The 27,730-nt window shown below is 39.9% G+C and overlaps 1 protein-coding gene and 1 long non-coding RNA gene across 8 annotated transcripts in view; both read left to right on the top strand.

Annotated features, from left to right (window-relative positions):
• CDKAL1 (CDKAL1 threonylcarbamoyladenosine tRNA methylthiotransferase) overlaps positions 1–703 on the top strand; it is a 367,634-nt gene extending 366,931 nt beyond the window's left edge. For both annotated transcript variants that reach the window (XM_085220113.1, XM_085220114.1), the window contains one exon: positions 148–703. In XM_085220113.1, the coding sequence (XP_085076239.1) occupies positions 148–351 (204 nt within the window). In that variant the 3' untranslated portion in view covers positions 352–703. The remainder of the gene's footprint in view (positions 1–147) is intronic.
• Positions 704–11,444: 10,741 nt separating this feature from the next.
• LOC109366563 (uncharacterized) overlaps positions 11,445–27,730 on the top strand; it is an 85,424-nt gene continuing 69,138 nt past the window's right edge. For 2 of the 6 annotated variants that reach the window (XR_004159104.2, XR_014882255.1), the window contains exon 1: positions 11,449–11,691. This is a non-coding gene — a long non-coding RNA (uncharacterized LOC109366563). Of the gene's footprint in view, positions 11,692–27,730 lie in introns of all 6 variants that reach the window. The other 4 variants (XR_014882253.1, XR_014882254.1, XR_014882251.1 and 1 more) reach the window with 4 other exon arrangements.

The following is a 27,730-nucleotide window of genomic DNA, read 5'->3' as shown; positions in this document are numbered from 1 at the left end:
AGATGTTAATGCCGTGCAAATTGAATTTGTATCGAAAAGGTGTATTATCTTGAACGTCAATGCAAAGGGAGATTTTATTTGTATTTGATATGTACAATCAGAAATAGATAGCAAAGTTTCAATCTTAATGTATGCATTTCTTCACAGGAGTTCAGGCATGCACGGAATGGCACAAAGTGGAAAGCACGTCCATCTGCTGAGATCCCAGTGAAAGCAGCACTCATCCCCTGGATGGCTTTGCATCTCCCATGGCACCAAGAAGGAAGTGGACTGAAGATACTGTCTGTCAGCCTGGCTCTACTGGCATTTCTTGCTATGGTTTACTATGGAGGAGTTAAAAGAGAACTGTGAATTGAGTGCGGTTTTCATAATAAAAAAATAAAATTGCTGTTTAAAATCTTCAGAGAAAACACTTAGACCAACAATTCTCTCTCTCTTAAAAAGGTAAAAAGTGATATAAATTGAGCAATAATTTCTACTCACTCTATGCCTTTCCTGTCATTCATAGGAGAGAATGCTAATAAGCTCTGGGAGACCTGAAGTTTGAGATCTTTGTTTGGCAGAGAAGTTTATTGTATCTTTCTTCCTCTTCGTTTTTCTAAAATGATGCAATGTTTGCATTGCTTACTCTTTTTGTAACTGCCGTGGCAGGTTGAATTGTGTGCAGAAAACTCATAAAGCTTTTAATAAATCCTTCAATTGAGTCTTGTTGCCAATCTTTTATGTGCAGAACATTTACAGCTTCCTTAAAGATTTTGCTTAATGCAGTGTGATATGTATCTTTTTACATTAGAATCAAACGCTGCTCGGCCATTAAAATTCATCATTTGTTGCTATTGATTTTGTTCTCCTGTCTGAAAGAATTCTTGGTCTGCCATTTTGCCTGTCAACTTCAGAAGGAGTTACTAAGCTTTGTTGATACAGCAAAAATCATTTTTTTACAAAGACAGTTGTTGTTTTTATTGTTGAATGGGAATTCCAGTGGTAGAGTTCTCCTAAAGGGTGGGTTTAATACAATCTCCATAGACAGTACAGTGCTCAGAGAAACAAATTGAATCTCATATTAGCTGTGTACTAGATCATACTGTGTGTAAGACAATATTGCTCCTTTAGTGGGAAAGCTACGTTTTGCCCATTCCAAATCTCTAATTGCATCCTGCAAGCCATTCTTGTCACTACAAGGTCTCTGTACATCTCAGGTTGTGCTATTCAGTCAGGGAATGAAGTCTTCCCTGCTGTTAAATACATGAAATTGTTGTCACCTTTACAGATCTTCATCCAAACTACCACTTGCAAAGCCTGCTTTAAATCTTAAAGCAGGAACAGTGTTTTCAGTATGTTAGTGTAGGACTGAGTCTGTGTTCCACACGTGGCTCTACAGTGCAGACAAATAATCCCCTAGGAAGAATGCTTTGTGCTGTTTAAGTTGAGGTTTTATCATAGATACAGGCAATTAATCAATAAGTTCCACCACAGTGCTTCCAGTACAGCCTGTAGGATGTATCAACAAATGTCTCCAAGAGTTTAGGTGTGTAATGAATTAAATACTATTTTGCTTATTGCAATCATTAACAGTTATGAGCCAAAACTCAAAAATGTTGAGATTTTTAAAAAAAAAAAGGAAAGAAAACAAAATCCTGTGCTCTTGATTTGTTTCTGCTTGCTCTCCAGGTTTTTCTTTACAACCAGAAATATGTGACAATCAGTCATTCACATTTTTAACAAATCTGGAATTGTTAAAAAAGGAGAAAGGGAGGGAGGGTGGGAGGGAGGAAGGAAGGAAAGGAAGGAAAGGAGAGAGGGAGGAAGGAAAGAAGGAAGGCAGGAAGGAAGGAAAGAAGGAAGGAAGACTTGATTCCAGGAGGTGAAATTTGCAGGAAAGTGCCGTATATCACAGGAAAACTGTGAGTTGACAAAATCATTACATCTAAGCCAAATTTTTGCATTTGATAGGAATAAGCTATGTAGATTTGTGCTATGCCTCCAGCACTCTCACTGTCAGCCACTCTAGCTTATCTAATCATAGTAATTACAGACTCATTGCATCAGCTGTTGCAGAGATTTATGAAGCTTGTGATTCAGATTCCGTTGGTGTTAATGGAACCAGCTTATTTTCTTGGAAATAATGCAGTATATGAAAAGAGGGCACAGAAAACTTTTCAGTAAGTGACAGTGCCCACAGATGCAGTATATCCTTAAACTGAACTTTCCACTGATAAGTAGGAAGTGTTGTATATCAAGTGTTTTATTATTTTCCTTTAGATTTGAAGAGGGCTTTCTGACACTTTGTATTGTAGAGGAGTAGTGTGTTTTTCATGCATTTCTATTAGTTTACATCTGAGACTTTGAAGAAGCTTTCTCTCCTTTCTGGAACAGGTTGACCTGAATGTATCTGATCTATGAGTTCTGTCCCTGTTTCATTCCCTGAATGCTTCTCGGTGCCTGGCCAGGTGGCTCCTTAGATTACATCAGAATTAAGAATTAAAAATTAAAATTAAATCAGCAGTACGTTTGAGGCTTACTTATATTGTGTATTCTTTTTAGAAGCAGTCAGAGAGAAAATCTACTCCAGAGAAAAATCTACGTCTGAGAAATCTACTGCACTCTAAATTAATGAGGACGTTGCAGGAGAATTTTCCCCACAGTCGGTTATCTCACTCTACCAGATGCATAAACATACTGGTCACTATAGAGTGTGTCTGGCTAATAAGAGCTCTACATTCAGTGCTCTTTTTTTTGTTTTCATTCTGCTTTTTAGCATAGTGTTTCTTTTTGGTGCCAAGAAAGGCTCAGCCATTTTTCTTACTGTCCGTCCCAGATTTGAGTTCTCTTTGGCTGTTTTCAGTGAGGAATCTTGCAAATCACAAGACTTAAATATCAAGGACATCCTAAATCTCTTCTGAAAAATACTAAGTGCATGCTTTCTGTGTTTACTTCTGCATGATTTTGGATGCTGGAGGAATTTGTCATTTAATCTTTTTTATTGCAGTTTCCCATTAATGGCATACTTGCTTAGAAAAGGAGTATGAAATAAAAGATGTGTTTTACGTAAGGATTGTTTGATAAAGCAAGAAAGAGAAAGGAGAAAGTACCTTTTGAGGAGAGTTCATCCCCCCTATCACATCATTGCCTGCACATCTGAACATCTGATAGCTTCTGTTAATTTAATTCACTCCCCAGTTCAGCCTCCCATACAGAAAGCTGGAGTGATTTTTGACTAACAGCAAGTAATATCTGAAGTGGCAGCAACTGGCAACCCTGACACGGAGTTTGGCTGTGGCCATTACTCAGAATCCTTCCACTCCTCTCGGGAAGCAATTACAATTTCACAGGTTGGAATTAAAGCTCCCTGTGGTATGCTATAGAGTAACTGAAACTGTCAAAGTGATTTCAAGCTGCTAATCTCTTGCTGCTCCAAGAGTGGAAATACAGCCCCTCTTACCCAGACACAGAACTGACGTTAAAAACTACAGCCTCCCACTATGCTTAAGTACACAGGGAGAGTGGTGTGATCTGCTTCTCTGTAAAGAAGTTATGTCTGCGAACATTTGTGTGTTACTAACCAGTCTATCTTTTTTAACTACAAGATGTGTGTCATTTCAGGAAGTAAGGCAAGTAGAAAGCTCTGAGAATTTGGAGGAGTGAGTAGGCATTGGCCTATCTGTGAGGTTTATTTTATTGTATAGAGAGAAACTAAGCCCTTAGAAATCAAAAACAGGAAAAAAAAAAAAAAAAAAAATGAGAGGCAGTAAAGGCTTTGTAAAGCCAGGGTACAAAATGAAAAATGTTAGTGCAAAAGTTGCAAAGCAGGTTTGAACCAGGAGGCACAGCCGACAGCATTAGGGACTGGCTGCAAAACATTTGATTTGTTCAGAGGCAGGGTTTATCTGCTGGATAATAGCCAGATAATTAATGTTAGAATGGTGCTGGGAAGTGTTTCTGCAAATATCGTTAGGGGTCTTTTTGTCACATATTGCATCCATGCAGCCTTTTACATAACATCAAAGTGATTTATTTTTTTTTTTTTTTTTTCTGCAAAATATGTAAGATGCTTCAGCACTTCTTGGAGAGGAGAAGAATTGTGACCATCTATTTTAAAGCCTGCTACCAAAAAAAAAAATCTTAATATATAATTGTGTCCCTGCACTTGCAGGTATACCAAAGTCTGTTAACTCCCACCTGGGAAGCAGTTTTGGGTAAGGGCCATTTATATTGTAGGTCTCATTGTGCTGTGTTGTGACAAGTTGGGTGTTTGAAAAGTAGTGAAAGTGCCCGTGTTTCAGTCAAAAAGCTCATCAAACATGATGGCAGAAAAGATCCTCAGATCTCTTTGTTCTTCCCTTTCACAGCCTCTCAGGCCTTTTCACCATCTCTGCAGACTTCCCATTTCCTTAACACTCTGCTTGATCGAATCTCCCCTGGCAATGTCAGAAGCTAAAAGGAATAGTTAGATAATGTGTCTGACTTTCCTTGTGATCTTGTTAGGGAGGTAGGGTAAGAAATAGGAAGGTGAGGATATGGTCCAGTGATTAAGGTGTTAAGACGATCAAAGAGGTATGACATATTCTTTCATGTGGGAGCTGATCACCTAAAAAGGATCGTAATATCTGCCTTGTGCGTCCTCTTTCTCTGCCTGCAGTGAGTAGTTGCTCACTCTTATATTGCTGTTCAGAGTAAATTGCATTTTGTTATGTAATGAAAAAATCCAGAGTGTCTAAATTAGATGTTTGAGAGCAGACTGAAATACAGGAATGAAGCAGGGATGTATATATGCACCCCAAAACCAGCAGCTAGTGAAGCATCACACACCTCTACTATCATACAGTTTCATCTTCTATTTGCAGCTGAACTTCTTCTCTTCTTTTTCTTTTTCTTTTTCTTTTTTTTTTTTTTTTTTTTTTTTTTTTTTTTTTTTTTTGAATACTCTGTCTATGTTCCAAGGGTCCAAGATGAAGATTCCTCTGGAAAAACCTAACCAGACTGAGAGGAAAAATCTGCTTTTTGTTTAACGTTTATTTCACTGAGTGGGGAGAGGCAGGGTATGTGAATTATATCCCACAAGTGGAGAGAGGCTGATATTTAAGCATCTTCTTTGCATCTTTGTTTTATTGGAAGCTAGTTAGTAATGATAGCTGTTATTGAAAAGCACTGCAAATGTGAGATTTTATGGAGTACATTCTGCTTTGGATGGTTTGATGAGTGCTGGTTGTAGGTAATGGGACAAAATTCCATGCTAGTGACCAGGGTGTGATTCAAACTCATGCTTACAGCTTGCATGCTTTCTATGTCCCGTCTGTTGCTGAGTGTGAGAACAGGCTAGTTGTGCTCAGCTGAGCATAAAATACTGTCTACTCCCTTCCTGGGTGGTGTTTGTGAGGATGGGTGTACAAATGGTTAGTTGGCAATGAGTTACAGATTACAGGAGAACCTTGGGGATGATAAAATGCACAACAAAAGGGGTTGTAATTGTTTGGCAATACTGTGAGTTGGGGGTCTGAAAGAAATTAATGCAGTGAAGTCCTGACATCATGGGAAATTTGACTTTGCATAGTTAAGAGCTCATTACTGTATACTGTAAAGACGAAAACTGTTTTATGGTGCTTGGAACGCCTTGCTGCATAGGCACCCTTCCCAGCTGCTCATGCCTCTTTACCGTGGTGCATTGGAGCAGTTCATTTCACCCCACTAGGTCCTTCCCTGTGGTACCACAGCTGGAGAAAAGCAGTCTGCCTCATCTGAGTTCTCACTGTGATCAGGTGTGTGCAGTTTTATGGAGGAGGATGCTTTAACTTTTTGTTGCCTATCAGCCTATTTTGTCAAACATTACGCTTCTTAGGTAAAGCGAGTGAGCTGTGACCAGCAAAGAAACTAGCTCAATCCATTCAGTAATTAACACATAGTATTTAAGGACTGCAAATTTGGACAATTTGTTCTTTGTGTACCTCCTTTCCAATCTTTCCCTGTGAGCCCTCGTTCTCTTTTCCTTTCTTCAGCAGAAGCAGCCTTGCCCAGTCTGTTGGCACCTCATTTTGTTTTATAGAAGATGACGTGTCTTCAGAAAGAGAATATTAGTCTGATTGCAGTGGCTGCTTCTCTGAAAACAAAAATGCTACTCTCCTTTTGGAGCTGATCTCCCAGAGATATCAGTTCTTGGAAGCTATCACCTTGCAGTGTCTCTACACTGACAACTGTGCAGTGCCTGGTCAATGCAGCTTTTGGGCTAATTTTAGAAACTCCCATTTCCTAATAAACAGAATTAAAAGGCTTCTTCTGTAGTGCTATTTTACTGTGAACTCCAGAAATCCAGTAATTCAAAGCAGGAGATAAAATACATCATTGATGTCAGTTGAGTGTATTAAATTTGTTATCCACGAGTGGCTTTGTGAGCCATAAAAGTCAACATCTATCAATCATTTACTTTAAGATCTCTATACAAGAGATTATAAATTGATGTGGTCTGCAGAGTATTAGTATGAGACAGCAGAAGGAAACAAGTGTGCAACTTACTGAATCAACCACACAGATAACCAATAACAGAGGAAAGGATGTTCCTATTCAAAGGACAGCTTGTATTACAATAGTATTAAGGAAATAGAGAAAGATAACAGGTTATGCCACAGGTGCCTTAATTTGCTTCTGTCCTGCTCGGATTGTTTGGTAGGCAGAAAGAGCAAACTGAATGATGGTGTCTAGCAGAAGAATAAACAGAGCCTAACAGCAGCTAGCAGCTTTGGCTCAGTGAGAAATAAATTACTTGATACAGATCTGAATCTCCCACACTTCCCTATCTCCTCCCTACCAGCTCTAAAAGGAGACACTGCCTTGTTTTGGGCTGTTTATTTCTTTCTTTCTCCAAATATGTTCAAGTTCCAGAAATCTTCATACTCTACCTAATTCCGAAATAAATTTTTCACCTCCACTTTTGTTTAAAAGATCAAGATAGTTCCCGGTTTTTTGCATGCCCTGTGAGCCTTAATCATCTGACACGTTATTGGTAGGCAAGAAGGGGTTCATTTTTATTTGAACTGATTTGAACCTAAACTGGAAGTGTTCAGTTGATCTGAGGACCACTAATAAGGGGATCAAGTAAACCAAGCCTAGCTGGCAGTCAATTTGCTATATTTACTGTTTCTATCTACGGATTTACTGGGATTGCATACTGAAAATTGTTAAAACTGAATAATTATGCACAGTGATCAATTTTCAGTTTCTGTCAAGTTATACTGACATGTTAAAATCAGACCTGGATGATCCATAGCCTTGTGGGGAAAACCAGAAACCAGAAATCCATGCATCTGTGGGGAAAACCAGAAACAATGCGAGGAGGACCACTGCAGGGCAGTGATAGCATGGATTGCTCCCACCATCTAGGAGCCTTCTGCATGGAACTTCTGTTATGCGAGAAGAAAAGCAAATACTGAGCAGCTGATAAGAAGTTCCTATCTTGTACTGTACAGCAGACCACTGTAGAGGTGAATGAGCCTTACATGTGTTGTATGTCAGTGGCAGAGCTTCTGGGGTAACCTTCTGTCAGCTGTGTTTCTTTCCATGGTCTTTGAAAGATGCTTACCTGCCCTGCGTCTTACAGAAGCCTTCTATGCTCGTGTATTCTTCAATGAGTTTGGAAACCCAGGGTTACAACTTTCTGAGTCACAGCAAGGAGGACAGTATTATTTCAGCCCTTCACATCAAAGTTGTTGCCATATAAGAGGGTTCAATAGTGTATTTCCTTTTCTTGTTGCCTACACTGCTGTAAAAATTGAGTCATCAGCATATAAATGCTTTCTTGGCCTCTCAAGATGTAATTTTTTTGTGTGTTGACTAGCTGCCCATTTCATTTCTCCTTCCACACTTACTGACTCATCTAGCTAAGAATAATGAAATTGGAATAGCTGCCAGTTATATTTCATATCGGTGCAAATGCAGGAAAGCTGGGGCTACTCATAACTGCTGTCTTATCTGCCAGGAAATCCAAGAAGCTGCAGTTCTGGTGGTTCCCACTCAGAGCAGTGACACGAGCAAAAGCCTTGGAATAGTTTTAGTAGTTAAGTCTGGTCCTAGGGACAGGCTTGTGCTGTGGTCCTCCATGGTGTGCTCGTGACCAAGGAAAGGAGGAGATGAAATTTGGCTCCTTTGGGAGAAAATATCCAAGGAGGGAACATATTTATTTTTGTTTCCTTGAAACATTCTACAATCTGGTCCAAATTCACTTGACAGGTAGAACTGACAAGGTCTCCTTGCTTTAAAAAAAAAAATGACAGTTCTAACTGAACTGATTTTCCAATTGTCAGAATTCAGTTATCTAGACATGTTATTCTTATTTCAGGCTGGTGTAATGGCAACAGACGAGCAAAAAACTTTTCTCCTCTTTTCTTAGGCTCTCCAAAGTTAGTTATAAAACAAAAGTTTTGTCCCATTGGAGAAGGAATACTTTGGGTAGTTCTTTCCATACCAATGCCCAATTCCAATTAATTGTTATTATGAGACAAGATTTAAATAAGACAAAGACCTAAGGAAAAAAAGATAAATGTTAAGTAAATGACTTTATTCTGTTGTGCACTATGATCTTAAAGCAAGAGCAGTAAGCATGAGGATGCCATGTAATCTTTTTGCTCATTTTTTTTCTTTCTTTTCTTACCTTTTCCATCAGTTATTGTCAGACTAAACTTTTTCATTTCAAAATAGAATAGCTGCAGCTCAACTGTTCCTCTTAAGAAAACATGTCTTCTGTCACAATAGTTTCTGTAGGCTGAAACTAATTCCCCAGAAACTGGAATCAACACTGCAGCACCAGGAGTGGCTATAGAGGCCCAAACAGATTTAAACAAAGGCTTCTGCCTTTCTCTTCTGCCTCCTTCCATCTCTGGCTTTTGCTGGCACCACTAGTACCTTTTGATGGGATTTCTTTTGAGCTGGCTTACGTTGCTGACCTGGCTTGCTGTGCAGCGGCATGAGCACTTTTGCAAGGAAAGGGATGATTTACATCATCTGGAGCTGCTGGAGAACCGTGCTTTGGGCCAAAAGACAAGGATTGCGTAAAGCTTAGAGCTGAACCGCCTCTTGCTGGTACAGCTCTGGAAAGTCTCTTGCTCTACCACTTGACTGCAATCACATAGTTGCAGCAGCATGCCGTGGCCAGACCAATACGTGCCTGAAAACAGTACAGTTGTGCAACCACTGCAGAGCAGAGCTTTAAAGCCGTTCAGAGACCTCGACACAGCTTCAGAGATGCACTGTGCTCAGGAGCTGCAGGCAGGGGTCACAGCCCACAGTGCAGGCAGGATATTGCTGAACGACCAGGTTTCATGATACCACAGTGCTCTGCTCTGAGCAGCTTGGGATTACTGCCGTAAAAGACATGTAAAGTTACTCTCACTCTGTCCTCCTCTAGACTACAAACTCCAATGGTCCATTTGAAATGGGACTTTTTTTTTTCTTTTTTTTCTTTTTTTTGAACAGACCTGAAGCACAACATGCCACTGCCTCCCAGGGCGTGATGTTTATGTGGATAGAACAGACTTCATGTTTCAGGACTCCCCATCTGTCTCCTTTGTTAGCTGTAGAACTCACTTTAGAAAACAACTGGCATGTGAGTGGGTGGTTCGTGCTGGTTGTGGTTTGGGGGATTCTTTTCTTTTGTTGCATCACTTTCCTTGTGCACATGCTGCTAAATTTCTATTTGTTAAGGAAGTATAAAGGAGGAAAAAGTAAGTCCTGCGTCATTCACTTCAGTTTGCGTTTGTGCTTAGATCTGGTCAGAGCCAGCCAAATTCTGGGCACTCAGCGATGTCAGCAAACATAAAGCAGATATCTAGAACAAGACTTGGAGCTTTAAAGTCACAGTAAGACTTGGTTATGAGCTTCTGCTGTGAAGACTTGCAGGATGACACATACAAAAAAATGTTAACTTGTGTTAAAGGCTCTCATGGGATTTCTTAGCAAATGTTAGCAAAAACTCAGCAGGACATCTCAAATGGTACATTCCAGAAGTTTTTATCACACATTTGTCGAAAACATCTTTGAAAAAACAATTAGTACAAGGGAAGGAAAGTTATACTTACACTGGATTGATACTGAATGCAAATTAGGTTTCTGGGAGCAATTTAGGAAAACAATGACGTTTAAGTGAGAGCTTAATGGAAACATGTGAGAATGGGAATGGCCTGAGCCTGGCCTTCTGCCCACTGTTCCCACTGTAGAAAGTAAGTTACTACAGTTAAGCTGTGAAGGAAAAAAAAAAAAAAAAGTGGAAAAAAAAATACAGAAAGAAAATAAAAGTTTATAATGATAAAGTATCCTTGATGAAGTGTTTTGGGTACTTTGCTATTTCTGGCACTATATTTTTGTAAGTGTTTCCCATGAATTATCTTGCAATTATTTACAAGTTTGCCCATGTGAGCATATATGTAGGTCACTCTGAAAATAATGGTTCCTATTTATTTCCACGTAAACTACAACAAATACAAAGAGCCCAATAACACTCTTTGATAGAGCAAAGTCTCAGCTACAAAACACCATTTTTCAACACTGTCACCACCATTAGCTATACATTTTCACCATCCATGAACAAGAGCCCACATGCCCTGCTCGTAAAAATCTGCACAAGCATAGATGACCCGCTGTTGCTGTTGCCAGTGCTGAAATGCACCATCACTGCTCTACCTCCTGTTTGGCCTCCATCAGTGTCCAGCGAATATCAGTGAATGTCAATGGGTGCCATTTTTTTTCCCCACATGGATGAATTCAGTGGCACACCTTTGCTTCATCTACGCTTCCATATCAGATGTCATTTTGTCAGACTGCCTCTTTGCTTCCATCTGTCATATGGCAGTAATATTTAATGAGATATTGGTGGAAAGGTTCAACCTCTACTGCCATACCACCAGCATCTGCCTCTGACATTGTGGGCAAACATAATAAAAATAGGAGGCATTACTTTTGGAGCAGCCCTCCTGGAATGTTTGCATGCAGGTACTGGTATTTTTTTACTTCTTCCTCATTTTTCAGTCAGTGGTTTGAGAAAGCTTGCATGAGTTTAAGGAAAGGGAAATAAGGTTAAAGAAGGATACTCTGCCTTGTTCTAAGGTTCCGAAATGCAGTTGGCTTGAAACAAATACCACTGCTGGGGCCAGCGAGCAGAAGTGCCACCTGCCCCATGCCCAGATCTACTTGCAAGACAAATGGGCTCATTGTTTCTGTGTGGGTAAACAGCACCCATCCTGGGAGGTCAGGGCTACATGAGGTAAGGAGATTCTAGATCAAATGCATGTAGAAGATTTTGGAGATAAGGACAGTAATGATAAGACTCGTGTACGCTCTGGCCATGTTTTGGAGGTACAGTAAAACCACAAAGCACTGAGTTTGTGTTAGCTCACTCTGGTTGTTCAAAATACATAGAGGAGTTAACTTTTTACCAGTAGGCTTCATGCCAGGCAAGGTATCATTTTTCCCTCCGTGGCCAACCTAGAGGTGTAATGCTGCCCTAAGCTTTCTGTCATTTCCTGTAGCAAATTCTCCAGTTAGGTAGTGTGTACCTGTGCCTGACACAAGGCACGTGCATTGCAGGTGAGCCATAGCACATGGTGTGAAACTGGCAAACTGGGAGATGTATCTGAAGCTGAGTTTGTCTGGGTGAAGCCTTCACTGCCCTTCAGGAGTTTGAGAGTACCTGGGCCTAGCATGAGGCTGAAGGTAAGCTGTGGAGTGGCGTATAGATCTTTACTTTTCAGTGCTTTTCAGGGGAAATGATTTTAAGTTGAGGGAGGGAAGGTTTAGGTTGGATGTCAGGGGGAAGTTCTTTACAGAGAGAGTGATGAGGTGCTGGAACAGCTGCCCAGAGAGGTTATGGATGCTCCATCCCTGGAGGTGTTCAAGGCCAGGCTGGATGGGACCCTGGGCAGCCTGGTCTGGTATTAAATGGGGAGGTTGGTGGCCCTGCATGCAGCAGGGGGGTTGGAGATTCATCATCCTTGAGGCCCCTTCCAACCCTGGCCATTCTGTGATTCTGTGATGTAAATGTGGTGATTTTTATTTCCCCTTTACATACTAGAGCTGCTGTAGATATAAGGGCTAATTCAGTAGCCAGCAGTCTTATCAGATATTATAGAAGAGCACAACGGAGCTGGCAGTCTTTGCTTTGGCTGTCACTGGCACTAGGCTAAAACACTTCCTCAGAGAATATCAGTGGTTGCATAGTTGTAGCAAATTCCCAAATTAATCACGTTTCTAATAAGAAAAGAAAAACCCTTCCTGTTGTATGTTATAACACTGACTGCTGTTCTGGCTGCACACAGAAAATCAGGTCTTGTGCTGTTATTGAATTACATGCCCAGCTTCCACTACATAGTGTCCTTCATAGTTAGCTGTTATGGAATTGGAGCAGAACTGTGCTAAACAGCTGGGACCTTAAGATACCATCTAATCTCACAACATTTTGGAAGGCCAGCTTCTCCCACCTTAGGAGGAGGACCTCTCTTTATTTTCCTGCAACTTGTGCAGCCTGAGGTCATCCTTCTGTTGTGTCAGCTATAAATAGCACTTTACCAGGAACCATTACTGGCTTTTACATTGCAGACAATGAAAAACAACTTACAGTCTTCATTGTTGTGTGGGTTGCTTGGCATCTACTTAAAAATACATCTGGGTAAGTTTTAGTGTATTGTCGAGGTCTGCACTTAGCATGAGAGCCTGTAGACAGCAGTTGCTTCTGGAGATCAGTGTGAGATTGAGAGTCTTGAAAGCAAGGTAAAGTGGGCTTGCTAAGTTCTGATGTGGCAAAGAGACTTAAGGGCCTGCTTCCCTCTTATTTTGAAGTTGGATTTATCTGACACAAGGCTTCCCACACTGGCTGCTTTCTTGTAGTACTGAGGCAGCATCAGAACTGCATACAAAGTCACTTCTTTTTTCAAAATGTTAGCTTATCCTCATCTATTTTTGATACATCTGCACATTTCATATCTCTTTTGCCCACCAGGCACTCAGAGCATGTTTTCATAATTTTTCGTATATCCACTAGAACATAGAATTCTTTCTAAGGCATACTCAAACACACTTTTTAAGTACGAAAGTTGAAATCCTGCTGTCATTATCCTTTTAATTTCAATGTATAAGGTCACTGCAGCCATATTTTTTCAGAGGTGGGGTTTAGGGCCCATTTTGGAGGTCTGTGGGTAGGGGAAAAACTAGTATGTAAGAGAACTGTTTTCATTCCACTAACATTGATTCACTTGGCTCGTAAGAAGAGCTGATTGCTTTGTTTACTTGGAAAGAATGAATATCAACACAGAAATAAGCAGCTGAGAACAGGATTTCCAGAAGAAGAATTTTTCTGCTCAGTTTTCTGTTAATTCAAAGCAATATCTTCTAAAATTGATGCAACTCCCAGTCCTGTGATGATCACATTACTTTCCCTTAGGAGTAAACACAGACAAAAGTGTCTGCTTAGTTTCCAAAATAGAGGACCACTGTTGCCTCAGGTGCTCAAATTTCCATTAAAAAAAGCCTCTTATAGCAGTACATACTGAGTGTATCAATGTACCTGGGGACTGCCATGCCAACTTTTGAGAAATACTAGGAACCCTTCTTCAAAAAGACATGGGAAAACAATTTACTGAACAAGCCTCCTAGAAGTGCTTTTTCAGACAGTCTTTCACCTAGCAGAAGCGCTCAGACCTGAAGTGCTTTAACTGGAACAAACTAACCATATTGTGTAGTTTTAGAACCTGTTTTTCCCTTCCTTTCAATCTTGCAAAAATGTGTAACCTTATGGGACAACAGGGTTAACCCTTTCTTATGACCCCATTGTACTGCAACACTCAAACCTCCTTCTGGAAATCCTCTTGGGCTAGTACATTGCAATGCTACTTTTCAGAATGTACAGAACCTAATGTATTTAGTTTTTTCACAGCATCCCACTGAGTCCCAGGTTCCAGGGACAATTCATGTCCTTCATAGCTCACGAGATTTTATAAAACTCAGCAACACTAAGAGGTTTGTCTGAGAGGAAGGCCGGGGCTACCAGGGTGACCCGGTTCTGTACATCGTCTGCACTATTACCCGTTTCAGTTATATGGCTCAATTTTTGAGCTTATAATGGAAAGTGTGTAACTTACATTATGCATAAGTCATCAGATACTTTTATCAAGAGCTTCAGCTGTTCCAGTTTTCAAGCGTGTCTGTGGGCTCCGTACGTTCAGTGGCTTATTTCTATGCGATGGTTTCATAATGCTGAAAATAGATAGAGAAGCAGACTCATATTCCTCAAACTGCCTGATGTGAGAAAATCATGTTGAACAGAAGGTTGCTGAGACCTGGAGAAGTACCACTTAGCTTATAACTTTCCAAGATGAAAGGAATTAGCTATCAGCAGCAGAAATTTCTGTTCTGCTTGCCTTCGGAGCATTTTGCAGGGGGCAACGCCGATCCCTGTCAGCAGACAGGATGCTATACAGAAATTACGTTTCTGTAATCGCAAGCAACACATCATGAAATTAGTTTCTATGTGGTTACAGCAGTGGTGCCTAAATCCCAAATTCAAACATACTTTTATACCAAAGTAAGACAGCAGGTGAAAGAACTGAGCAACTTAAGGAATAAGAAATTGCAGGGAGAAACTGCAAGGGAGAAAGGTTTAAGAACATGCCATTGAAATACCTCAATGCACTTCAGGTGTTTGAGGGTGAGGTGGAGTCACTGGCTGCGTAGGTTACCTAGACTGAATTGCCACGTTTTGAGTTGCTAAAGTGGAGGACAGCATTTTCTACCCAGACTGAGACAGCTGCAAAAACAACTTCAGTTTTGTAATAAGGATTGCATGTGATTATTAAAAATTGAACACCCTGTTGAGTTGTATTTTCACAATGGGAAAATATTGGTCTGGTCTGTTGGAAGATTTTATTGGTCAAAATCAGCTGGTTTTTTGGACACCATTCAGAACATGGCCAAGCCAAAGGAGTTTTTGTAGGTGGGCAGTTGTCTGTAACCAGTAAAATAACTGTTTAATGTTAAAAAGAAGTAATGCTGCCAATACAGCACTACAATTCTCCACTTTTTCATTATAATTTAATCACTATAGAAAAAAAAATCTGGCCTTGGACTTCAGCTTGCTCAGCGGGATGACAGAGACTGAGATATATACAGGCAAAATCAATGCAGTATTTTTTCCTGATGTTTTGAGCTTCCTGTTCATTTGCATATGACATTACAGAGAATTGATGTTAAATACTGCCAAGCTACAAGTGTAACAAATCTGCAGCTACATTCCATGAAGGTGGCCAGGAATCAGGCCCTGGAATGCTTACTCTCTGCAGACTGTCAGTAGTTTGGCAAAATAGGAGTGCACACCCTTATCCAGAATAATGTTAAGGTGTCATTCATGCTTAGCATAATCTTCTTCGGAAATGGGAATACCTTGTGACATTCTTCAGCAGCCTCTATGGACAAATAAAAGCTTTAATAGAGCCTTCACAGTAGAACATTGGCAACCAAGGATGACCCTGAGGATTGGGTTGTATAAATTAGGCAGAACTTGGGACATTTTCAGAGCTCCGTGAGGGATAAGGAAGAGATCTTTCATCTGCCCAAGTTCCTGGGGCTCTGAGGAAAAACCACACTGCACAGCACTTAGCCCAGGGAACAACAGTTGTGTTTTGAGGCTGTATGTGTGCATTAAATAGTCTGGCCTCCTTCCGTTGAATACATTCCTCTGAATTGGATGCTAGATGGTAACAGCTTTTAATATGTCAGCAGGAGATTCATTATGATAAACATATAAATTGTGTATCGTCCCAATAGGCTGTATAGATCCTGTGAGGTACATGTGATTAAAAGTATATTGATTAAGAGCTTCCAATAGTAATAAGCACTCAGCAATGTACCACAGTAAGTCATTGAGTGCTCTGCTGCCAGTTACCTGTGGATTAAGGACTGATGCGATTTTAACCAGATCCTTTATGACCTGAATGGAAAGCCCCATATGGTTTTGTGTCAATGGCTTTTGCAAATGCTTCATGAAAGATCTGGTTTTGTTTCCTACTCTCTCTCTTTTTTTTTTTCTTTTTGCTTTTGTATTTTAAATCAAACTTAAAATAACAGCCTAACTTAAGATGAATATACCTTGCAGTATATGCCCCATGACTTTGTCTTGTCCCATCCATTGGCTTTCAGTGTAGCTTCTGCACCTGGATGCTGAAGGAGGGGGGGGGATGATGAGCAGAACAGACAATGCATGCCAAAGAATAATTAATTGTGGTTACAAGGATTTTCAACATCTTGGAGAAATAATCCTTTTCCTTAGTTTTCCAACCACTTTTGGCTTTCATGTTAGCCTCTCATTCTTTGTGTGTACAAACATGCACACACATAGGTATGTGTGCATATTAAGGACATTGTTCTATGTAAAGAGGGAGGTTCTTTCTGTGAACATAGCAAGAACAACTCAGAAGCACTATGTCAACTTACATAAGCTATTAAGCTATCCACAGCTGACGCCTTTGAGGTCATCTTCTGTAGCCAGAATAAATTTCTCTTTAGCAGTACAGATGGATACTAGGAAAGCTAGCAGATGCATTGTAGCTAATCAGACAGAGGCTCAGCAGGGTAACTAAAATCTCTGTTAGAATTCATATACTTTCGTGGAGTTTAATTAAAGAGCTTTGTGTGCATCCTTTTGTTTTATCTGTTGCCAGTGTTTTGTCTCCTATTGCAGCAGTTCCTTCAAATAACCATCAATTTGCTGTGATAATCTAATGAGAAGAACAAGCAGCACTATTTAATTATAGGAAAATGATAATGAGCCTTGGCTGCTGAAGAGTTAAGGAGCTGCTGCTGGCCACTGGAACACAAAAGAATCAGTGCCAAGGGGCCCCTAGAAGTCTGTGGCTCTTCAGACTTCATTGCTGAGCAGCAGTAGCTGGCTGCATCAAGCAGTAGGCCAGCGGAGCTTCCTTCAGGGAGAGATAACTGCAGTACTGAGCAGCCTCCTCAGAGCAGAAAGCAGAAAGCAGAACAAGCACGGGCAGATTTCACACAAAATAATACAATATAATTGGAATTGAAGATAATAAATCACAATACAATATAATACAATCTAGAATCATAGAATCACAGAATGGCCTGGGTTGAAAAGGACCACAATGATCACCTAGTTTCAAGCTATGTGCAGGGTTGCCAACTACTAGACCAGCCTGACTAGAGCCACATCCAGCCTGGCCTCGAATGCCTCCAGGGATGGGGCACCTACAACCTCCTTGGGCAACCTGTTCCAGTGTGTCACCACCCTCTGAGTGAAAAACTTCCTCCTAATATCTAACCTAAACCACTCCTGTCTTAGTTCCATTCCCCTTGTCCTATCACTATCAAAAAAGGGAAGGTCTCATTATTTGCAAATGGTTTTTATCTTTCTCTCTGAGCGGAAAATGGTAATAGAACAGCAAGCAGTCCTCTGGGAGATGTAGTTCTGCTACTATTCTGGGACAGGTTCCCAGAACTATCCACAGTCCATGGAACTGGAAAATTAACTCTTTAACTCCTGGTGCACTATATGATGCTATGATGTGGAATACCGATAACAAAATATCATAAAACCATGACAAGACCTTATAGCAGAAAACCAAGTCCCCAGAATTCAGCTTAATATTAAGGTGACAGACTGTCATGTGCATGGCATCCGTATTAATCACAGTATTAATGAGTTTCTGGGGCATAAAGTGCCTGCAGTTCTCTGCAAACCCAATCTGCAGATGTAGAGCCACTTGTCTGGATAGCATATGATGGAGCTGTACCAGGTTTGACAACACATCCAGAACTGATGATGTCTCTGAAGGCAATGACAGGACCTACATTTTCACTCTCAGCACATAGCTTGACTGCACCACTATGGGGGGAGAGGCATGGGAAGGCAAGAGCATTAGTATAACTGAGATAACTTAGAGCAAAACCCGTGACAGTCTGTGTCCTGTAGACGTCTGACATAGACTCACAGAATCACAGAATGGCTCGAGTTCCTGTTCTTTAGGCCTTTCTCTAGAAACTTAGGCTACTTGTTTTTACTTCAAGATCTTACAAAACATCCAGTTCCAACACCCCTGCTGTGGGCAGGAATACCCCCCACTAGACAAAATTGTCCAAAGCCCCATCCAACCTGGCCTTAAGCACCTCCACAGATGGGGCTTTTCTGGGCAGTTCGATCAGTGCCTCGCAGCCCTCTGACTAAAATGAACGTATCTGACAGATGCAACCTATTCCTGGCAGTGCTCTACCACTGATGCCCAGAGTATGTGGTTGGCTGCATGTGAGCCAGACTGTCATGAGAAGGGCAGCATGGAGTTGGTATGAAATGCAGCTTTGCTGTTGTTGAAGTATTCTTCCTACATTACATCATGCTGTGTGTTAGCTTACCAGCAGGCAGAAAGGCTAAAGTAAACTTACATTATGAGTATTTCTCATAGATGTAAGACTACAATTACAATTCTGCTGACAGTCTTACAGACCCTGTCTGCTTTGACCAGATCCATATTTTTTTTTTTTTGCGTGCAATTCTGCAAATTTTTTGTGAAGTGAAAAGATGTGGTGCTATCTTCCTTTCTCTGTTTACTTAATCTCCACATCCTCTACATCTCATACTACCCATAAGAGGGTTATTGGCCCGCTCTCATTCACAATACCTGCATGTGTGTCACTATATCTCTACCCTTCTATTTCACAGTATTCACTGTTCTTACTCTTCTTAGCACCCATTTTCACTTGATTCTTTCTAGTCACAAATAAAAATGCCAGTCTTTCACATGTTTGAAATAAGAACTGAATAAACTTAGGAATCCCAGCTATTATCGCTTTTCCTTTCTCTTGATTTATGTTTAAATTGAAATATAAACTAATTGAATATGTCTTGTAACTTCTACATGGAATTCCTCCTCTCCGTATTCATTGTAGACATGCTCAATACATCAATTTAATTTAATTTGTTGTTCCTCGCTCCATCTCAGAGAACAATTTTATCTTTGTGGGCTGAGAAACCACAAACCCTTTGGCACTGGCTCTTTTGTGTTTCAATGGCCAGCAGCAGCAACTCCTTCACAATCAAAGCACATTATAATGCTTACATGAAGAGTACCACATACCTTCCTCCACAATAAAGACATGAATCTGAATTAACCCCTCCACTTTTAGCCTCACTCTTTTTCATATCCCCTTCCATTTATAACCCAGACTCAACTTCATTCTGCATACTGTCTACACAATGCATCCTTTTCTCCCTACCCAGTCAACTACAGCTTTACTGTTGTAACTTCAGCTGTTTTTGTGTCACTGTACCCATCCTGTCAAAAATCTGACACATGTACCCCACCCATTGCCAGTGCTTCTGCAAAGAATATTTGCCCTGCACTTGACTTAAACCATGCCTCCTGTTCTTTGGGCCTTCCTCCAGAAACTTAGGCTACTTGTTTTAACATCAAGGCTTCTCTTGGCCTATCTCCTCCCTACCTGTTCTCACTGTCTCAGTATTTCAACTTCGATAATGGATAGTGATGACCTCCTCTGAGCACTTGTTCCATTTTTAAATGCTCCTAAGAACTGGAAGGAGTGTCTTGCAAAGTTCTGTAAAGTAACTTCTTTTGGTACTTAGAATCCCTTCATACAACTGTTCCTTTCCACGCTGTCTATTAAAAGGCTTCGTGTAAGGATGATGTGTTGGCTGGCACCATCCCATTTTACTGTGACCTGGCCATGCTGCCCCATACTGACCTAACATGCTCAGGTCATGTGTGCTGTGGGACTGGGACTTTCACACTGTTCAGCTCAAGTGCAGCATATAGCACAAGGCAAATGAGGTTCATGAAAGGGACTTCCACACAGTAATAAATGCTCATGAACCATAAGTGCAGCTGTGCAGGCAAAGAGTTATGTGGTACTAATACAGTAAAACTGTCACCCTACCCATAGTGAAATAAAAAATCCAGAAGAAAAGCAGAGTATCTTTACACCCTAAAAGAAATTGCATCTTCTTTTGCTCCTACATGGCATAGCTTTAGTAGTTTTAGTAACATCACCTTAGGGATACCTCTAGCTAGGCTGTTTTGGGAGAAGTGTCTGTGAGCACAGCAGTTGGCCTCACAGCAGGACTGCTGGAAAGGGTGCTGTGAGCTCTTCATCTATTTCAGCACAGAATCAACAGCTTATCTCAAACTACTTTACAGATGATTGACACTGGCAGCGCAGGGTTTGCACTGATGCACTACAGGGTCAGATGCAGGGGTGCTCTCAGAGCAGTAAATCCAGGCAGTGGAGCGGTGGCAAACAGCCAAGGGGCTGGAGAGAAGGAACAGTGGTAGATTGTGTAGCTCCCACAACTGCCTGCAGAGTGACGATACATCCATGGCACCTTCTGCAGAGATTCAGGAAAATGTTGTTTGAGCTGAAATCCTTTATCATCCATGGGGTGTGACTGGTGAGGCATTGAAAAAACTTCAGAGAAATTTACATCGAAGTAGTCTGAGACTTCATTTTTCCTTGGTTTTGATAAAAGGCATTACCTCAGGCAAGCTGGCAACGCTTTTGATGTACAAACCTTTTGGTGGAACAAGAGGTTTCCAGTTTCTAATGAACGGCCTCCCACTCTGCACCAAGCCTAGTGTTCATTTACATGGTTTTCTTGTGGACATTTCACACAGCTTTGAAAATCACATGCTCCCTTACAGGAAATGTTTTTTCTCTGTTGCACATCTTTTGTGGCTGACTGCCAGGAGCTCCTGCTCCAACTCCCAACTGTGCTTCTATGACTAGCTTTTGTGACCATGGAAAGTCATTTCATCCTTCTGCCTCCTCTGTTTTCTTCTTTGTGAAATATGTATAAATAAGTTAAAGATCAGAGCCTGTGTGTCCTCTGAAGCAATACCAGGCAGAAGTATGATAGCAAAAGATGAAGCTTCTTCAGTATCCTAAACAACCTCTGAGAACAGATAAACCATTCTTTTTTCCTCTGATGAAATTATTGTTTCTTTCAAGGTGAAAACCATGAAATATTTCAATCTAAGTTGGAACTGACATAAAGTATTAAGTTTTGTTAAATGGGGCAGGAGATAAAGCTCTTCCAAGGAATATGGAAGAAAAACAGTTTCTTGTTCTGGAAAATATGTTTTACTGGTATGCATCCCTTCATACGGTCTTCAGGCATTCTAATGTAACAGGGTTGCAAAAACAATCTCTGTTCACTGCATTTTGACTTTGACAGTGAGGTAATTACTAATGTGGTAATTTTATGTGGGCAGATGCGTGAAAACTCAGAAAGACACCCTGCTTTACACTTATGCAACTGTAAATGACTGTTGCAGTTATAAATACTGAAAAACAGGGGGGTGGGGGGAGCAGGCAAAAAGAACAGCAGCAGACTCCCCATCCATCTCTCCAGTCCATCAGTTGGCCTGAAACCGTGGTCTGTGGTTCAATACTTTAAACCAGATTTCTGAAAATAATGGTTAAATAAAGCTTCCTTCTTTTTTTTTTTTTTTCTCTTAAGATTTACTTTCATGCTTTTTAAAAAATCATTCTCATACTGTAGTCAGAAAAACATTGAATAAGTTTGTGATAGCGACTTCCCCACACCATAATAGCCTATTTAAGTGGCATCATTTCATTTCATTCATCTCCATTTTGGAATGGAGGCCTAGTGTCAACGATGCCAAGATTTCCTACACAGTTCTTTTTTCACCTATTTACTTTAGTGATAGGGAAAGAAGTGGTTATGGCTGAAGCCCTGGTCATGTTTCTGCAGTAGAAGTCCACATACTTGGTGGATAAGTGTATTTGGTCCTTCAGAGATTTTCTTTTTTTCCTGACATCCAAAGGTATGACTTCATCTTGTAAGAGAGATGACTCAGTGCTGCAGTTCTCCTCTTACGAGAGAAGGAAAAAAAAAAAAAAAGATTTTTTTCCTCCAGATCCCAGTGTGATGTTATCCAAATCTTTCCATTAGCTGAGGAAAAAGGGTGGCCTTACTCCTTCCCCTACTTTCTTAGCTAATAAGTCATAGAGAAGCGAAGGATATTCTTAACAGACTAAAGCCATTAGAATCCAATTAACTCCTTAAAATGAATTTGCATATCCTACCTCCTCATACCCAGGAGGACTAGTGAGTAAGTCTTGCTTGCAGGCATGATGTTTGCCAGAGATGTCAAAAAATTCTGCATCAACCAGCTATAGCTGTTGGGCCATGAAACATTTGCATTGTAGGTTTTCGTAAATGTAAAATAAAAAGCACCATCAACCTGAAAACAGTCTGTTTGCTAACTTCTAAATCAGTCAGTATCATAGTTAAAGCAGCCTACCAAAATAAATAAATAAATAAATAGATTAATAATAATAATAATAATAATAATAATAATAATAATAAATGTCTAACCTCTAGTCTTTAATTACACCTATCTGTGAGCAGTTTGGGTGTTCTTTTTCACTTGTCTTTTCAACTACTGAAACTTGGTTAAAATAAATAGAAGCAGAAAGATCCTTAAATAAGAAAGAACAGAATTTATACAATTTGGTAAATATTCTTTAAAACAAAAAGTGAAGAAGAACGAAGAGATTCTCTCTGTAATGTATTTTACATAAGGAAGGCTGTTATGGCATCTGAATAAGCAAGTTTGAGGTTGGCCCATGAACAGCAAGACTGACTTGTTCTGTTCAGTCTCACTGGCTGTTTTAGGCTACCTGTGTTTGCAGCTGAGGTGATTTTGGTCAATAAAAAGGTGTGTTTCATGGTGATTGGGAAAGCTTGGACTGATGTTGCCACTGCAGTTCTGATGTACTATAGCTTTGGACTCTTATGTTTTTATTACTAATCCCCAGAATTCATTATCAAAATGTAGTTTTAGATGGTGAGTGGGCTTTGTGAACAGCAGCTCAGGGACTTCTGCATTTTCTCAAATCACAGTACTATGGATATCTGTGGAGGCAGAGAAGTGCCATAACGTGGGATGAAGTTGAGGGTTTTCCTAGCCTGGAAAAGAAAAGAGGAAATCTTAATTCCTTGCTCTACAAGGGGTGTTAGAGGAGCTGAGTGCTGTGGTTATTCACCTCTGTAACTGCATATTTTCTTGCAAGCTTGTGTGACTTCAGAATATTATCACAAAGTCACACTACCTATCACCTAACTGTAAGAGGACCTTAGCTTATGTTTTCATGAAGCCAATTTATTTGCCTTGTGGTTGCCAAGCAATGCTTGGAAACTTTGCATAAGAGTTCTTTCCTTTTTCTTAAACTGAATTAACAAAACAAAACAAAACAAACAAAAACAATCTCACAATGTAATTACCTTTTGCATTTAATACAGTCTTATAGTTTTTAGAGATGACTCATGATATCTGAATGTTGGGAGTTGGCAACACTGCTAGATGAGGTGTTAAATGACTTCAAGATCTCCTCTAGTCATCAGCTTTATCTAAAAAAAAAACAAAAAAACAGTGAGGATACGATATACATAACCATAAAGTAAAGCTCACGTGAAACTCATGCTAGATGCTCAAAATGATCTATTGTCTCCCTGAAGTAATTTTGACCTGAAAGTGGATGTTAATAGCCACTCATACACTGACTTCAAAAATCCAAGAAAAATTATGATTGAGCATCTCTTTCAGGATGATGCTATATTGCTGGAATGTCTTCCATTACTTTGTGCCGCAGCATATTACTTGAAAGTGATAGCATTTAAATAGTGTTGCTTAAATAGCACAGCCCATTGCCATCTGCTTTGGATATTTATTCTAAAAATTCAAAGGAAGGGCAGAAGTATATTAAAATTAATAATGCCTTCTTGAGCAGGTCTTATCAACTCTTCTACTCTCTCCCCAGAGAACAAGAATAATTTATATTTCTGTTTTATACATAATCTTGTGGTATTTTCTCTTGCGATTTGACTACTTCTACCTTCACATGGTAAGCTCATGGCACAGTGAAGGAGGATGTTAAAATTGGGCACAGAATTATAAATCTTTGACAAAATACAGACAAATCTGTATATAATCTGTATTTAAAATCACTCAAAATCAAGAAATCTTGTTCACAAATTACAAGCCAGCAGTACAGTTTCATGCCATCAGAGCCCTGTGCTAACAAAATACATTGGATTTAGAACCTTGTTCTTATGTCCCAGAGCCCTGTGAACACAATCTAAGATCACCATATAAACTGTAAGGTAAAGTAAATATTACTAGTTGTAAATGGGACATTTTCAACTAAGTCAGTTTTGCAGGTACACGAGTCACTTGTGACGTGTACTGAGACACAGAGGAGTTAGAAGGTGTAGGGCACTGCCCATGGTATAGGAAGAACTGCCTTCCTGCTGCATTGTGCTTTAGAGGTATCTGCAGTGCCCTCAGCTAATAAGCTGAAGGATACTTCTTTAAAATAAGTTCTAGTATCATAAACTAAATATAAAAAATGTGTAAATGAACAATATATTATAATAAAAAATGTGAAAGTTTAGAAGCTGGGTCACGAGTTCATCACAAATGTCATGGAAACAGCATCAGCTTTAGTAACAATGATGAGATCACAGAAAAGGGCTTTAAAAACAACATGGAATGATTCTGTGAATTTCTTGCCTGCTGTGCTCAATATTTTTAATGTGAAATTACTAATTAATAATACAAATATCAGTTGCACTGTCAGATTTCACAGAAAGGGTTCCAGCGTGAGGGGGTAAAGCAAATGCCTTACTTTACACTGAGAAGGTGGAGTTGTGCTGTATTTTTTTGTTAGCGTTTAAGGCCAAGTGGGAATGCTACAGTTATTTTGACCTTCTATGTAACACAGACCAGAAAATTTGACTTAGTGATTTCTGCCCTTAGGCTGCATTTCAAAAGTGAAGTTTATTTCCTTCCTTCCTTCCTTCCTTCCTTCCTTCCTTCCTTCCTTCCTCTTTCTCCTTTCTTTCTTTCTTTCTTTCTTTTTTTCTTTTTCTTTCTTCTTTCTTTCTTTCTTTCTTTCTTTCTTTCTTTCTTTCTTTCTTTCTTTCTTTCTTTCTTTCTTTCTTTTCTTTCTTTCTTTCTTTCTTTCTTTCTTTCTTTCTTTCTTTCTTTCTTTCTTTCTTTCTTTCTTTCTTTCTTTCTTTCTTTCTTTCTTTCTTTCTTTCTTTCTTTCTTTCTTTTTCTTTCTTTCCTTTCTTTCTTTCTTTCTTTTCTTTCTTTCTTTCTTCTCTCTCTCTCTCTCTTTTTTCTTCCTTCTCCTTCTCTTCTCTCTCCTTTCCCTTCCCTTCCCTTCTCCCTTCCCTTCCCTTCCCTTCCCTTCCCTTCCCTTCCCTTCCCTTCCCTTCCCTTCCCTTCCCTTCCCTTCCCTTCCCTTCCCTTCCCTTCCTTCCCTTCCCCTCCCCTCCCCTCCCCTCCCCTCCCCTCCCCCTCCCTCTCCTTTTTTTTTTCCTTTTGATTCTATAGTGTATTCTATGGCCTGAGTCTATCTCTTTGTTAGAGCGATGAGACTGTAATTTTAGGTTGTTTTGTTTTAAGAATATGCATATCTAGAAGTATGCAGGTGTGTGTGCAGGAACATTTAAATCAGTTTGCATTTTAAAGAAAAAATGGCACCACAATAGATAAGATCTAAGATTCAAAAGAATAAATATATATACGTATATGTAGGCTTGTAGGAAAATTGAGAGGGAAAAGATGGCAGAAGATTGCAGGACCTTCACATGCAACTCATTATGGATCTTTCTGGCAAAGTGTTTATACTTCATATTAAGTCTGTATAGGGAAAAATGAGAGGCCTGCAGAGAGAAACAGCTTGTCTCACCCTGAAGAAATTACCAAACACGCAGTGTAGGACACAGACTCATTTTAAAAAGATGGAATCAGGCCAGGCACTTGGCACTTTGTAGGGAGGTTGAAAACTTTCTCACTTCTCCTATTGTGGGAAAAGGCTGGGTAAAAACATGTGTGCTGAGGAGTAAGTGTTGGGCTTCCTGCTTTGCCACTCATTGCTGGATTAGAGCTTTGAGGTTTGAAAAGGTTTTACTTTGGAAAGTTTTTAGTGAAATCTCCACTGAGATTATTTTCCTTCACCTTATCTGAGGTATAAAAAAGAGACGCAATCACTGTACTTATTCCAAGAAGTCTGAGAAACACGATAGAGTTCTGTGAGAACTTTAACACTTGTTTGTGCACTGCCAGTGAAGGCCCTCAGAGAAACAACTTATGTTAATTGATCTAATTGGTTAACTGAAAGTTGACCTGCCAGCTTATTTTAACAGAAAACAGCAGTAAGCTGACCTCGTTTTGGACAGATAAATACTTAAGAAGTAAGAGTATATCAAAATGATTTTTTTCATAAGATAGCTATCCTCTTCTTCACAGCTCCTGCGATATCCATGATCAGTCCAAATGACCTCCCAACAGGCCATTTTATTGATTGTTCCCAGCAGGAATTTCAGTCTAATAAGTAGGTCAGGATCCAGTTGGTCAGATTCCCACTTGAATGCATGACAGGGGAATTTCGGCATTAACATGAAAAGGGTTCTTTTTCTTGTTTGAGTTATGTCTAGAGGGCAGGTGCAGCAGTTAAAAAAAGAAAGGAGAAATAACAGTGGGAAGGATAGAAAGGAAAATAAAGTATTAAAATTTACTCTTCCGAGTGACAGCATAGTGGAGACTCCATAGTTTCTATTATGCTATTTCCCATCTACAATGAGTTGTCTTGCTGCAGAGTCCCAGAATATTTTGTAGCCCCCTTTAAGTTGTGATCTCCTACTTATCATCATACTGCTATCTCTTTGGAGTGGAAGAGAGGATGTGTTGGTACATTCTGCTCTCCACAGAAACATAGATGGCCCAGGGGGAAAAACCAAACTTGCTTAAATGATTCCTGCTTCTTCCTTTTTCTCCAAGTGCCATGTCCTGAGAAGGAAGTTCATACAAATTTCCCAGTGCTCCTCTGGCACTGAGACAGGAAATTTAATCTAGTTTTACTAATCCGCACTAGGCTTTTGATGAATAGAAAATGAAGAGGTGTGTCATTTTGTCCAGTGAAGTTGGGGGTGATGAGCTGAAACCAGCAAATATATTGCAGAAAAAACAGCAAGCTGGGCTAAAACCAAGTTTGTATTGGTGAATTATTAGTTCACTGTTCATTCTGATGTCTCATTTCAATCCTAATGAGGTGGAACTTGGTGAAATAATTACCTTGAACTATAGGATTCTGTCTTCCCACAACAAAAGCTTTATAGTATGGTATCATCTCATCAAGCCCTTCCCTTTTCGTAACAGTTATTAGCTTTCTTTCAAAGGGGATGTTTTTATTTACTAATTTAATTAAAATGGCACAGTCACAGGAGACAGGTAGTACCTATCAGGATTTATCTAGAGATGGCAACCATCTACAGAGAGCTCCTAATGTGGTAAAAAAGAATTGCAAAAAAATGTCACAGTGATGTCTTATTGACAAATCTGGTACTAAATTAGTACCACTATGTGTACTGTGATTAAAAAAAAAGATGAAATTAACTATTACTGGAATATTTTTTGCATCGTAAGTTTCACTGGGGCACAGAGCTAGATAACTTCCAAAAGGTGGATTGTAGTGTCTGGATACAGGGATACAGGGCCAGCTAAATGTGCTTCAAATCACCACTTGTGTTGCATCCTTTGCTGACCATCTGTCTTAAACCAGAATATAGGAGCATTTGTGAGTATTTGAATAGAAGAGCTTCTGGATTTTTTATTTGTTTTGCTTTTTTTTTTGCTAACTC

The sequence above is a fragment of the Meleagris gallopavo genome, chromosome 3, assembly GCF_905368555.1.
Source record: "Meleagris gallopavo chromosome 3, MGAL_WU_HG_1.1, whole genome shotgun sequence".
Classification (NCBI taxonomy): Eukaryota; Metazoa; Chordata; class Aves; order Galliformes; family Phasianidae; genus Meleagris; species Meleagris gallopavo.
The sequence above is the reverse complement of the archived record's forward strand: the minus strand, read 5'-3'. Positions and strand labels throughout refer to the sequence as shown.